Source organism: Struthio camelus, chromosome Z (assembly GCF_040807025.1).
Source record: "Struthio camelus isolate bStrCam1 chromosome Z, bStrCam1.hap1, whole genome shotgun sequence".
NCBI classification, from domain to species: Eukaryota; Metazoa; Chordata; class Aves; order Struthioniformes; family Struthionidae; genus Struthio; species Struthio camelus.
The window spans coordinates 77752068-77767133 of NC_090982.1; the positions used below are offsets into that span (position 1 = coordinate 77752068).

The 15066-nt window shown below is 41.8% G+C and overlaps 1 protein-coding gene across 2 annotated transcripts in view; it reads right to left on the reverse strand.

The window, feature by feature from the left end:
• Positions 1-15066, reverse strand: part of LOC138064576 (protein unc-13 homolog B-like) — a 217775-nt gene that overhangs the window by 131977 nt on the left and 70732 nt on the right. For both annotated transcript variants that reach the window (XM_068927825.1, XM_068927824.1), the window contains 2 exons: positions 5182-5508; positions 3308-3398 (listed from right to left, as the gene is read on the reverse strand). In XM_068927825.1, coding sequence (XP_068783926.1) covers positions 3308-3398; positions 5182-5508 — 418 coding nt within the window. The remainder of the gene's footprint in view (positions 1-3307; positions 3399-5181; positions 5509-15066) is intronic.

Sequence of the window (15066 nt, forward strand, 5' to 3'; positions counted from 1 at the left end):
GAATTTAAGAAAGCAAACCAATATTCACAAAATCAGTAGCTAGAATGGGCTTAAATGGAAAGGAGTACAGGAAGCTGTTCACAGTTAATGGAAAACAACATTAATTGATACAACCACAAGCTATCCCAGTGAAGAGGAAGAAAAAGTGGTACAACAAGAGGGCAGTTCAAGAACATAACAAGCTCTTCAGAGGGCTTGGACCTCAAAGTGGAGATTTCTTCTTGATAAAGTTTTTAAGGATAAGCACAAACATGCAGGAAAGAAATCAAAAGGCCAAAGAACAAAATTAAACAGCTAGTAGAGAGACTACACAATGCGACAGAAAAATACAGCTGCTACTTTCAAGAAGGGAAAGCTATCAATAGATGGCATTATTGAGGCTGGAGCTTTTGATGCCTTATTTGCTTCAGTCTTCACTGAAAGTGACAACTGCAGTCAGGCAGCTGACAGAAGTAAATATTGGTTTAAAAAAAAAAAAAAAACGTTTTGCAAGTTAGGAAATAGACTGCAGTAAAGGCAAACAAATTCGAGATCAAATAGAGAAGGTAGTTATTTCCTAATCAGCTGGCCCTGATGAATCTTCATCCTCAGGCACTTAGGGTTACAAACAGGGACGATTGCCAAGTATTAATACTTAAGAACTCGAAAAAACGGGTAATGCACCTGTGGTCTGGAAAAGAGCAAAAGTAGCATTTATCCTTAAAAAATGGAGAAAGGAGGACTGACTTAAATAATTATGAAAGAGCTAACTTGACTTTTTCCCCCCCTCCTGGGAACTGAAAACTGGAACAAATAATCAAGTTATTTGTAAATCATCTAGAACATAAAAAGGAGAGAAATAACAGGTGGTATGCTTTCATCAAGAGTAAAACTGTATCAAATGCATTTAGCTTCCTGCTATGACATGGTGAATTATTCTTAAGAGGTAGGAGAAGAGCAGTGCAAGTATTATATCCTGACTTCTGGATGAAACTGCTAAAATGGATGCAAACACACTGGAAAAAATTACACTCAGTGTAGCCAAATACAAAGAATGTATCAAACAGGGTCCTACAGGCAGCTCTGGCAGAGTACAACCTGGCAGCCTGGGCACTACACAGCTTTTTCACCTCATTTGAAAGATTTGTAGGCATATCAGATTAGAAGGAGACAGAGGGCAGTGTGCTTCAGGGATGAAAAAGGAAAAAAAAAAAAAACAATTATGTAAGAACAAGTGCAAAATCACGTACAGATCTAATCCAACATAAATATAGGATAGGGAATGACTGACAAAGCCCTTCTTCAGAAGGGACTTGAGCTCTGGAAAGGATAAGCAGCTAACTGTGCGTCAACAGCTTTACTCTGTGATGAAAAAGCACTATCACACCAGAGTATCTGATATCTTAGGATATCGGGATCAGAGCCTGGAGAACAAAGTCTTCCTCGCTCTCCAGCGCAGATCAGCAGGCTCCCAGCTGGGCTTCTATATCCAGCTTTGGACGCTGCATTTCACAAAAGAGGCAGGCATTGATTAAAGAGTTCCTCAAAATATCGACAAGAAAAAGTAAAAGAAAAAGGGTCATTTAGCGAATAGGAGAGGAGCAAGTGCGGATGTGGTCCTCTCTTTCCAGCAGCCCTTCATTGTTCCAGAGAGGAAGGGAATCAGTTCTGCTCTATTTCAACTGGTCCTGCCCACGAGAAATAGATTTATATGGAGCAAGAGAGATCCAGAGCAGAGGTTAGATAAAGCTTTTGGACACCAAAGACAACTAAACCCTGGAGCAGGCCACTGGAAAGCTCCATCACTTAAGATTTTTTGTTTTAAGGAAAGTTTGGACAGAAAGTTGTTAGGCACAGTCAAGGCAAAGCTATGGTGTGGGAAGACTGACTAAGGGTATTACAGGTTTTCTTTCAAACTTATTTCTTAAGAGATATTTTGCTATCATACCAAAACCAGGATTGCTGTAACAGCCATCTCAAGGCAAAACTTCCTTTCGGCTCAGTAGAAATTCAAAGTTTTGATTGATGCTGAAACACCTCCCACTTCAGACAGCGACCCTGTACTCTTTCAGAAAAAAAGAGATACCCAGGGAGAGGCATCTCTGAATCTCCTGCCCTCTCTGGTATGTTTGTACACACGTTTTCCATAATGCACACAACTGAACTGTTTTGCTTGCATGCGCTACAAAACTACAACAGAAATTTCCTTTCTGCTTACATGCCAGTGGTGATCTTCAATACCAATTGTTGGCATTAACCAAAAACACTGACAGCTTTGACCCAAAGCCATTCTGCTCAAAAGTGAAGTAATACAGTAATTGCCAGATGGGAAAGAAAGAAATTACAATCCAGATAAGCCCAGGGAAAAAACCTGTTTCTGCTACGAAGCTTCAAATGCCTTCCCAGACAGAAACTTGCAAAAGATCCTGGAAAGAAACAGAAGTTCTGCTGGAGATAGTTAGCTGCTGTAAAATTGTTTCGTACCAAAAAAAAAAAAAAGTTATAGAAGAAAGTAATGTTTTCAAATGAAAGATATTAACTGTGCACATTGGACAGCAGGCAATAGTTTATCATCTATAGAAAATGAACACACCATGTGCTCTATTTCTGTGGGCATACAGATGGATGAAAGCATAAGACTGTGTGCGTGTGTGTACATACACACACACACACACACTTTTGGGGGGTTAATCGCTTTTTTCTAAAACTAGTGTTTATATTGTTGAAGAAAATGTCACAACCTTTTGCTTTTGACTTCCCAAATTGAGACTATTTATTTTTAAATCCTACTTTTCAGAGGGGGACATATCAGGATGTTTTATACACCCACTTTTAATTAGTATATATAAATATATTGGTGTAAAGCTTTGCAAGAGGCATAATACTGTTAACATAATAAATACTGTTAACTGTTACATAAATACTGTTAACTGTTAACCTACTGAGTTAACAAGATATTCTGGGGTTGGCTTGAAAAGCCATCTTCATTTTGAACAGCTGAACATGAGCCATTTAATCCCAAACTTTTATTTTAATTATCATTATTTACAAATTCATAGCTAATTTCTCTGCTTCTGTATCTTTTCTGAGAATTCCTCTCTAGTTCCAAACAACAAGCCTCCATAATGTTTGGCAGCATGAGATAGCTTTTACACCAAAGGCTCGTCACAACATGTTACAAACCTGTGCAATACATTTGATTATCTTTTTGTCTGTAAAACATAAAAACTGTAAGAGGTGTCTCACAAAGAAAAATAAATGAAACCTTCAGCCACAGACCTAAAATCCAGAAAGCACAGAGAAGGCGTGAAGCCATGCTCCATCCTACCTCTTGAAGCTGCAGTCGTACTTTGCTAATGGCTTGAATCCAACGGGCTCTTGCTGGAGAAAACGGTAGTGGCTCGTTGTCACCACGGTAGCTTAAGGACAAGAAACATAAAAATGCGATCTGAAAATTACTCATCTGTAATATTAAAGACTAACATTACACAGAGCAATCAAAGCTTCAGCTGCGGAAGTAGACCCTCAAGTAAATAAAACCCGACACATGCTCTGGGAAGGGGGAAGTTAATCAGATCAAGCTGATTCATCATAGTGGTATCACAGGTGCACACAAGCAGGCAGAATGAAGATTTACCATCCATAATTATAGTCCCCCCGGCCTGTTGCCAGTCCCTTCTAACTACTGCCTCTTCCCACTTATCCCTACTGCTACGAATTTGTGGCCCCTTTTCAGTGGAAATACTGGCAAAAGGGCTTAAGTGCGTTTTACCCTCTCTTTGCACTTTTCTCAGTCCATCCTTTTCCACAGTTTTTCTAGAGGTTATGGGTATCTGGCAAAAATGTTGAATCTCAGTGTCCCACAGCATGTTTTACTCTCCCTGACCTCATGACGCATTGGGTCTTGGGTTGTATCTCTCCCTTTGCATGCTGTTGAGGTGTCAGACATTCTGGGGTGAGCACCTTTCCCTGTTTGCAAAGCATCAAGCACTGCAGGCAGTATAAAATATATATATATACATATATATATATAGCTTATAGCAACAAGGCACACTATCCATGCTACACATCTAAGCTCAGGTGCAACTCCAAGGATTTCTCAGACTTAGGTTCCCAAATATTCCAGGGAGACAGGAAAGTGTTTCCAGAGAGTGGAGAGAAAGGGAGGCAGTGATGCAGTAATATCCACGTTGGATGCCTAAATTAGCCTGAAATAGACTGTGTGAATAGTCTATGTAGATAAATATAGGCCAGCTATTCTGGGACAAGACTTGTGCTGATCTGTAAGGAGAAGAGGAAAGCGAGTGGTCAGAGTTTAAGAGTTTAACATTTTCTCTAGTCTTATTTTCCTTTTTTACATCCTTAGCGTAAGGGTTGCCTCTGCACAAACTGCAGGGTTTTGGCTGTGGGTTTACTGTCTTACATAAGCACAGTTACCTTGGTGTCAAGATATGGTTACCTTCAAAGCTCTGGGCACTCGCAGGCAAACATATTCCATGGATGTAACTGAGCCAGACAAAAACAACCCCTAATCCTTGCGAAAGCATAACTGTATCCACATTAGGGGCTGCTATGACTTAATTCCATCAATTAGAAAAACAACAGCAACAAACAGTCACTCCCAAAAAAGCTGTACATCATCCAGAGCATTACTCCTCCAAACTCAGCTGTGATGGCTGTCTTCAAAACTGCCAGCAGCTTGGAAAGTACAAGGAGGAGAAAATCTGCCATAGCGAGTAGAAGCAACTTGTCTATTCATACCATAAGCCTACAACCTACAATTCCATAAACCCTAATTCTGACCAGCTAACTACAGCAAGAAGGAACTAGTGCAGCTCTCACCATCACTAGATATAGCACTTGCTTACTTGCATGTAAGCTTGATTATACACAAGCAAAGCAAGCAGCAATCTTTGGCCCAGACTGGAGGACTCACTGAACAAGAAGTAAAACAGCAAGTGAGTTTCAAGACACTAGCAGGTGTTCCTCTTCATGTATATAGCAAAAGTAGTTTAAGCTTAGCCAATGTCTCAAAAAATATCTGGTCCTGCACGTAAAGATGCTTTGTAGATCAGCAACACCAAGTTAGTTGTTAGAGAAGATGGCAATAACAATGTAGACAATTTGCTTCAGACAACAACAAAGAGAAGAATCCTCTACGAATTAGTTAAAAGGAACTCAATAATACAGCATTTCACCTACCTCACTTGAACTCCTGCATCAACATCCTTGGGCTTCTCAAGTTCCAGAGGTAATTTAGCTGCAGAACGATCTGTATGTTTCTCCTCTGTCCCACAGACCTTCTCCTCCTCTCCTTTGCCACGAGGCTCCACTTGCTCCCTGAGCCAGGCCTGGCCATCTTTCTGGTAGCTGCCAGAGCTGTGGTAGGAATGGTTTGACTCCCTTTCCTGGTGATCATCATCTTGCTCCGAGCCGTGTGTACTTTCGTGGGAATGCTCCAGCTCACTTATATGCGAGCTTCCCTGGCTGACATTACAAGAAGAGCCATATCTACTACTGCCAGCAGGACTATGAGAGAATAAGAGATTTTGTCAGGAAAAAAGCAGTGGCTTGGAGAAACACAAAGCAATCTGCATGTCTAATAACCCGCATGAGACACTAAAAATGCTGAAAAGGTATGTTGCTAAGTCATATCTAACAATTATGCTCCTCAAAGTAGACCTAGACTACTAAACTTCAAAACTCTGGGAGGCAGTAGAAATAGCTGATATACAGCCTGCCAGTATACAGATTACATATGTTAATGAATTATAGCAGTCTTTCTAGCACCCATAAACTACTTTCCATCTTAAGTCAGCTAGAAACTGCTGGTGAAGGTATTTTAATAGCCAGATAGGACTCAGAATGGAAACACAGGAATTCAGAATGGAAGTGGTTTTGCCTTCTGTGGTTTCACCGCAGCCATGGCCTTTACTATGACCTTTTAATTTGACTGTTGCTAAGAACTTCAGTTAACTCTAACATTAAAGTCAAGATTCAGGTTGTTAAGACAATCAGCTTAAAATCTTTTACAAAAGTAGAAGCAATTATTCACAAAAGGAAGCTGTACGTCTCACTCCAGAGCCTTCCTAAGAATTTCATTTATATTAAAAAGCCCAACACAGCAGGGGCCTGACCCGCCATGATTCAAGATACCACTTCCAGGAGTGAATCCCTAGAATCCTCACACAAAACAGAGCGGATGGAAATTTCTCGTGCAGTCAGGAAACTGCAGGTGAACCACGGTAAACACTGCAATCCGAGAAATTAAGCTGTACTAATGTTTCTCCTACTTGCACATTTAGAATTTAGGTGAATCTGATGTCACACAGGAAGTTTTAGAGTCCAGTGTAACAACTGTAGGATCAAAAGCACAACAAGTTTCACTTGCATCACCCACAGATGAAAGTCTAGCAAGTCTCTGCTTTGATTTTTGAGAGTAATTGTAACTTCACGCATATATACAGGACTGAATTCAGACTCATGAAATACTGCTAGTTTCCTTTAGTACCGCACGATATACCCTTTGCACAGATTTTAGGAAGAGCACGCATTAAAATACCTTCACTGATAACTCCGGAAATGTTTTTAAAAGCCTCAATAATGTGAAATGAGCCCAATTAGTTCTATAATGCATTAGTGGTAAGTTAGATTTCTCTCAGTAATTAAAAGTCTTTATTTTGCGTTTTGAAAACACCATGCTCATTCCCCACAATGTGTTATTTACTCTTACTTTTTCCTTAGCAAATACAACAAAACCATCACTAAACAAGAAAGTAAAGTGTATTGTACGCAGAAGAATTAACACACAAAGAATTAAGTTCTGAAAGGCTAATGAAATCAGCACTAAAAGCATCTCATTCAGTGGTACAGTATAAGAACACAGGAAAGCTAATTACACTCACGAAAAAAGGCATGGAAAAAGCTGAGAAGATGGTATAAGGGCCTATGCATAACTAGCAATAACAGCTTGCCGCATCCTCTTGCGACGACTACCAGTAATACTACAAACACTCAACAACAAAAAGGGATGGGACTGAGCTACAAACATCAGACACCACGGCCAATATCTACTGCTGTAGTATCGCATTATAAATGGCCACTTCCTTTAAACCATTTATTATGCCTAATTTGTAACTGGCCTTTTCTCATTCAGTTGTTCCGCACTGTTCAGATCTGCAGGCTGTGCGCTAGGATGAAGCGATGCTCTGTTCAGAGCAGAATCAAACTCAGTTTCTTTCAGTTCAGGTTGGTCCGTTTCCCGTTCTTCTGCCTGATCGTCTTTCTGCAGTTCACTAGAAATCACACTCTGCTGATCCTCAGACTCTTTACCAACTTTCTCTTCCAGCTCTTTGTTGAATATATCATCAACAGCGCTGGCACCAGTTGGCTCTTCAGAAAGTTCATTGTCTACAGTGCCAGGCTGCTTTAAAGACAAATTTACTTCTGTATTTGCATTAGTTAGTTGATCTGATACTGCAGATTTCGAGCTTTCATCTGAACTGGCTGTTCCTAACACCTTGTCATCTGGTTTTGACAAAGCCTGCGGTGGTACATGCAGTTCCCTTTTGACAGGGGCCTCTCTGTTGTCTTTTTGCCAGGGAAAGGAGAATTCTAGCTTTCTTCCAAATACTGGTCCTTGGGCACTCTCTGGCTTATTCACCTTTTCTTCACCGCCTCCTTCAAACAAAGTCAAAGAAAATTTCTTAAAGCTGGACATGAGGCCCTGGTCTGCCCCTGCTTTATTAACAGAAGGTGGCTGCTGAGAGAAGAGCGACCCAAATGGCTTCCCACTATCAGCAGATGACATAAAGCTGAACTTTGGCAAACTGGGCATGCTTGGTACTTCAAAGACTGGTTTACTGCTGCTTGCATCTGTAGGAACATTACTAGCTTGACCTTGTTTCTCCAAGTCACATTTGGAGGCAATCCTTTCTGCAGGCACTTTGTTAACTACTAAATGCTCTGTTTGTTCAGCAGCTCTTTGTTCTATTTCACTTGCTTTCTCCCCATCCTCTGGGAGCAGACGAACACTAGGTTCATCAGCTGAAGCTGCAGTTTCTGTTCCAATGCCACCACTCAGGTCTGAGTGATCAGCACAAGCATTTGCCTGCTCTTCCGTAACAGCAGGCTCCAATGCAAGTGTAGCACTGAGATCTGCATGGGAGAGGTTTGTGTCTGTCCTATCAGGTGGGGCTTCGATTTCCAGTTCAAGTCCACTGCTAGAGCCAGCTGGAAGGAAATTAATAGCTGCCTTCTCTGTTGCTTGTTCTTCTGTTACATGTGAAAAGCTCATATCTAATTGGCATGGATTTACATCAGTCTGGTCAGTGACCACCGTCTGCTCTGCATCAACTGCATTACTGGAATCAGACTGGCACGGCTTATCATCTACCATCTCAGAGGATTGTGTGTCACTACCTAATTGCAGGACCTCCAGGGCTTGATCTTCACTAGAGACCACTGCTTCTAGAGTGTTCCTCACTGGTTCTTCTCTACAGGCTTCTGTGTTCCTATTTTCTTCAGTTTCCATTTTCATAAGAGATTCTTTTGTGGCTTTCTCTTCTGCTGAGATAGACAACTTATCCTGCTTCAGAGAGCTTGGGGCATCTATTTTAGACGCTCTGGCTGAAGATGCATCTTCTGTCTTTCTAGAGTCTGGAACGGACCCAATGACAACTTTCACACTACTGCTTTGAGCTTTAGCAGTTGGTTTTGGAGGCATCTCTTTTGGAGTTTCTTTTGGACCTTTAAAGATGCCAAAAAGGTCATTTGTGAAAGTTGGAGCTGGGCCACTTGGGAGGGATGAGAAACCAAAGAAAGAGGAGCTCTTCTTCTGTGCAGTAGGAGGTGCTGGAGCTTCAGGCTGTGAGAAGAAACCAGATAGCGTTTTGGGAGGTTTCATTTTTGTCATGAAACTTGAAAACATTTCGACTGAAGAATTGAGTACTGATTTATCACTGTCAGATTCCTTAGGTTTGTTTTGCAAATTAGATGCATCTGGCATTTCAGAGAGAGACTGTGGCTCTTGTGCCTGTTGTAACCCGTCACCAAGAGTTTGTTCAGGTAATTTATGTTCCAGCAATTCATGTTGTAAACGTGCTACTTCTTTAGAGATTGCCTCATTTGTTATGGCACTCGTAATATTTATGCCATTTAGATTCACTGAAACCCTTTCATCATCTAAGGCCATGCTATAATCTCTATTTTCAGAAGCTTGTTCTTTTGAAGAATAAGGCTGCTCCTTATCAATAGGAAATGCAATGCTGTCCATCTTCCCTGTGCTACCCAGAATACATTCTTCTGCTTCTAACAAAACAGCCTCTTGGCCCCGAGAACCTTCCTGCATGCTGGGAGTCTCAAGACAAGCATCAGAAACAGCTGAATTGGTTACTGCATTGCCATCACTCTGCAGTTGTTTTTTTATGTCATTCTCTTCAACTACCTCAGCAACGCTTTCTACAATATCTTCCACCGCCAGCACTTTTGATGTATTTTCTGTGATGGTGAGATTATTAGACGTTTGTTTACCAGTCACTGCTGCAACAATATCATCAACGTCTTTTCTGTCGTCTGTCTCTTGTTGCCTGGAAGGTCTGGCAATTCTGACACCAGAGTCAGTGGAAATACTTTGCTTCATGTATGGCCTGGAGTTCACCGATTGAGCTCGTTTTGTATCATCTTCCTGTCTTGGGGCAGTTTGTGGCTTTTCATCGAAAAAGGATGTCAAATTGAAGAAGCTAAAGCTAGTACTTCTTTGAGGTACGCTCTTCTCAGCGGCTGGACTGCTGGAAAAGAAGGAGGGCAGACGAAATAGCCCCTCTGTTTCTCGTTGCTTCGCACTAGCGGGAGCGGTAGCAGGTGCTGAAGGCATTGGGTCACCTGATCCAGTGAAGAACGAGAATACGTTCCTACTGGTTGGTTGTGCTGGCTGTGATTTTGAAGCAGTAATATCCGACAAGCTGAAAGGCAAACTGAAACCAGATCCTTTAGGTGTCTGATCCGGCTTGCTTGGCTGTGTCTGATTAACTGTAGCACCTAAAAGATTTGCTCCTTGTTGCTTTGGTGTAACCGTGGGCACACTGCTTTGCTGAACAGCTGAGTGACTCAGCTGGCCTATTTTGGGACCTACACACATTGGCTTCTGTGAAGCATTTCCGGAAGGCACTCTTTTGCTATCAGGAGACTCCTCCTCAGCTTTTCTGCTCAGATCTTCCATTTGCACGTCAGGACCAGGAGAGATCTGTTTGCCCGTGCCTTCCACTCTTAAACCTTCCTTAGGAGCAGGGGACAGACGCGGCACACTGGCATTCTGATGATCAACAGACTTTTCACTCTTTTCTTTCGACTCAGCCACAGTTCTGCCATTGGTTTTTGGTAGACTTGTAGTACTTGAGGCTGGCTGAGAAGAGACAGCCTCCCCTTTGAAGAGATCTCCAAGGGATCCAAATAATGATGAGATGCTAGAGGTTTCCTTCTGTTCCAGAGGTATTGTCTTTTCTGGTTTATCACTTTGAATTTTTTCCAGATTTGGTGATGGCTGCGGTGCTTTGCTTACTTGTGTTTTAAAGAAGTCAAAGAATCCCGAAGCTTGGCTTTTGTTGGCAGTTGAGCTTGCAGAAGAACCTTCTCCGAGGCTCAACAGTTTCAGAGCACTTTTAAATAACGTCTCCTCGGGCTCAGCGGCTGGATGGCTCTGACTTGGCTGTGACTGTCTGGGCTCATTGCTACTCTCATGGCGTTCAAGATGGCTAGAAACTGGCTTTGCTTTAATGGGCCTCTCTTCTCTTATGGGCCTGCCACCTGGAATATTTTGGCTCAGCTGAGAAGGAGATTTTTTTAATCCTGTATTTTTAACATGCAAGTTTTCATTCTGATTTAATTCATGTTTTTCACTTCTCGCAGACTCCAAATTAAATTCTGACGAACTATTTGTCCTCAGTTCAGATGTACTAGGATACTTTTGCCCCGTTTGTGCTTCATCTCCTAATTTTCCATTCAGTGCAAGTGACAAAGCATCAGCTTTATTTTCAGATGATTTTGACTGTGTGTCTTTTTTCTTCAAGGCAGAATCTTCCGACAGCTCAGAGTCAGGACTTGAAGACTTTCCAATCAGTCCACCCAAAGCAGAAAATAAAGAGGCAACTTTGTTCACAGGTGTTTTCTTATCCTCTTCAGTCTTTTTTGCTTCTGTTATTCCTTTAGTAGATACCACAGTTTCTTCAGCTTTAGGAGTAGACTGAAACAGATGGAAACCAAAGAACCCTGACGATCCGCTCCCAGTAGCTGGCACAGGGACAGTCTTATCCACTTGCTTGGTATGAATTTCTTTATTCAGTGACTTATTAAAAGCTGCTTTGGAATGTGTTCTAAGATCAAGGGTTAGTGGAGATTCCTCTGAATAATTCAGGGTTTCCTTTTCAGGTCTTAAGTCTACTTTGAGTTTTTGGAGTTTATAACCTGAGAAGTCTAATGGCTGCTCTCTCTGATAATAAATAGACTCTTCAAACATCTGTGAAAAAGTCTCCAAGTTCATGTTCATTAACTGATCACTTCTCTGCAAAGCTACTGACAAATCCAGAGGTTTATTTGTTGTGTAATCATCTAGAGAGTCTTCTTCAGCAAACCAGAACAGCTCATCTTCACTGCCAAGAGGGACTTTAAAACCACAAACAGCAACCATGTTGTCTTCTAACGCAGCTCTTGGAACAGAGCCCATTTGAAAGTTATAATCCCAGCAATCTGGATAGGAGTACGTTTCAGGGGCGCACACATAGACATACTGCCCAGTCGGATCAGTGAGCAGTGAATATACATATTGGCTATCACTGTACATGTAGTATCCACAATCGCCATCTTCTGATGGCCACCATATACCCTGTTCAAGCATTGCTAGCCACTCCTGGTACTCCCGGCTATAGGAGGAGTACATAAAGCTCTCGTCCATACTTAAAGTATCTTGGTCAGTTAGGGTCCACATAGTTCCATCACAGCCAGACGAGTAACTTAAATCCATGGGCATCTCTTCTAATGAGTAACTGCAATCTCTTTCAAATGTAAAATTACTATAATTTTCATTGAGAGAATTAGTAGTCCACTTATCATTGTCTTCTGAACAGACATCTTGAAACATTAACTGGTCAAATGATTCATACGATATCACACTTAAATCTAAATTCTGTCCATCAAAATTGGCATTAGTCTGCCAATCCATTACATTTGCATTTCCATCTTTTTTACAGAGATTCACTACCATATCACTTTCTGGACAGTTCAAGAACTGAGGGGGTGGAGCAGAGTTCTGGTTTAATACATAGTAAACTGGTAGAGCTATTCCATGAGCGTCAGCAGCAAATTCCCCCACATCATACTCCCATTCAAAGCTAGAATGACTTCTTGTTTCTTGATAATCCGAGCGCTGCTCTGTAAAGTTATGGCTTTCGTTAGTCAAAGTGAGACATTCATTTGATCCTCTGTTTAGAATGGTTGGAAGAACTCTAGAGTCTGCATCCTGATAAGGGATATGCCTGCTATTTACAGGCTTTCCAGATAAGTCTTGTACTTTGTCCTGAGGATTTAGAGCATCATGGAACTCAGGATGCCCACACTGGGGAACATGAGGCTCAGCTGTTTTATTTACTCTTGCACTGGACAGAGAGCTGGTATTTCTGGAAGATTCCGTCATTTTCACATTATCTAGTTTCTCCTTTGGTTTGGGCAGGAGATTTTTTAAGAAGCTGGAAGTTTCCTGCTTTTCTACAGTGCTGCTTTGAGTATCACAAGTCATTCCCGAGTTGCTGCGTTTTCTCTCTGAGCTAGAATCGTCACTTCTATCAAAAAGCTTCACGAAGCCTAGGGAGCTTGATTTCACCTTCTCTTGCTTACATTCAGACACATTTTCACTTGACGCAAGTTTAAATAAGCCAGAAAATAATCCAGGAGAATTGGTTTTCTGGTCATCACCTTCACTTTTAACAGTCAGGTCTTGATTATTGGGTGTGTTTTCATTGGAAGAGATGTGAAGAAATCCAGAAAGAAAACCTGCTGTGTGTTTTTTCTGCATATCACCTGCACTTGTAACTTCTGGCATTCCACCTGAAGGGATGGATTCAACTGAGCTGTTGTTTAAGCCTGGTACACTTGGTCCTTCTCTCATCAATCCTTCTTTTACGTTTCTAGGTTGTTCTTGGGCACTCCGAGGTTTCTGTTGCTTGTCTGCAACCTTGAAGGTAACAGAGGCATTCTCCTGCTGTTTATTTCTGTTTACTTGGGCACTAGAAGGGGTTTTTTTACTGGTATTTTTTGTTTGTACAAGTTCCTCCTTCTGGTCTGATAAATTTGGAACAGAGCTAGACTTTAACGAAACAGCATTTTCTGAACTACTGCTTCTGTGCTCAAGTGGAAAAATGCCACCAGAACTCTGATTTTGTTGGTCCTTTGAAGTTGCTAGATTTTCTGCAGAAGAAAATTTAAACAAAGAAGGAATAAAGCCTCCTTTCTCCTTTGTACTTTCCTGCTTGTCTGAAAAACCCAATCCATTGAAAAAAGAAATTTTCCCAGTGAAAGGAAATGAGTGTTTGTCATTTGATGAACTGTTCTGTCTTACATCCTCTTCAGACTTGGGGCCTTTAAAAAGTCCTGGCGTACTTTCTTTTTGCCCTAGTTCAGCAGAAGGAAGTAACAATTGACTGAAGGACTTCTTGAGTGGACCAAAAAAGTTATCAGATGCTGGAGCCTGATCTGGAGGCTGTGAATGAACTTCCACATTACCTCTAGTTTGCGTGTTTCTCAGTCCACATTCTGTAGGATGCTGATTCCCTAAGGGACTCACAGGACGCTGCTCTCGGTCAGTGTGCGCACCCTCTTTGACTGTGATGTCTGGCTGATTTGTAACGTGACGCAAATCTGACTGCGTTTGTGGCACATCCTGTTGCTTGGGAGCCAAGAGACCATCAAAATTGGCTTTCAGACTGAAGGAACTGACCGAGTTTGTGAGCCTGCCAAAGATTGAAGACACAGAAGTGCTATTTGTGTTTACTTCTCCCTCGCTTCTCATCTCACTCGTCTGTATTTCCGGAACAATACTGCTAGTCCCAGCTGCCGGCTGCCCAGACAGTCTCTCACTTAGGTTTGCCTCATCAGCTTTCACATGGCTGTCCTCTTTGGCTTGCTCCTCTTTTATGACTTCTTGTTTTGGCACTTCCTTCTCAGAGAAGATCTTTAAAGGATTAAACATGCCTAGGACAGAATTCATAACCGAATGCTGGCTCTGCTGGCTGCTGGTGGCAGTTTCTCGTGACTGCTGAGGATGATTTGGTGTGGAAGCCTTATTGTCCATCTCAGTAGCTTCTGGCTTGCTGGAGATTGCATTTGGGGCTCTTTTATCATCACTTACCTGGGATGGTAGCAAAGAGTGGATGGAGAACTTGGTGTCAGCTTTACTGTCTGCCATCACTCCAGAAGATGAACTTTCGCATTTGGGCTTACTAGGTAATACATTTGAGATTCCACTTTCTGAGGAGTTTCTGCTCTCTGTTTTCTCCGGAGTGGAAGAAACAAGCTTTTCAACAGAGGCTGTGAACTGCTTTGTGCTTGATCCCACCTTTTCAGTGAAAGAGCTGAACAGAGAATTCACTGTATTCTTCACACCTGACAAGTCTGGGAGAGATTCCGATTTGCCTTTACTAATCTCCTCTGCGGCAGGAAGTTTGGTCTGTCCAGAATGCCTGCCCTCTGCTGAATTACCAGCATTATCCTGCTTCAGTGACACGCTCTCAGCACTCTTTTTGGTCTCCGGCAACGTACCAAATTTGTTGATCTCTTCCTCCTTTTCAGCCAAGTATTCTGAGACCGTCTCTACCAGACACTGAAGTTCATCCATCGTGTCTATATAATCCTCATTGGGTTCTTCAACAGGAGACAGTGTCAAGTCTTGCATAGGATAATTATGCTTGCTTCCTTTAATTTGGTGTTTTTTATCACAGCTAGCCTTTAACTTGGACTCTGAATCTGCAGGGCAATTAACATTGAAGCCTCTCAAAGGGCTGATGTCAGACTCGCACCACGTTTGTGAAAGCATAGCCAGTT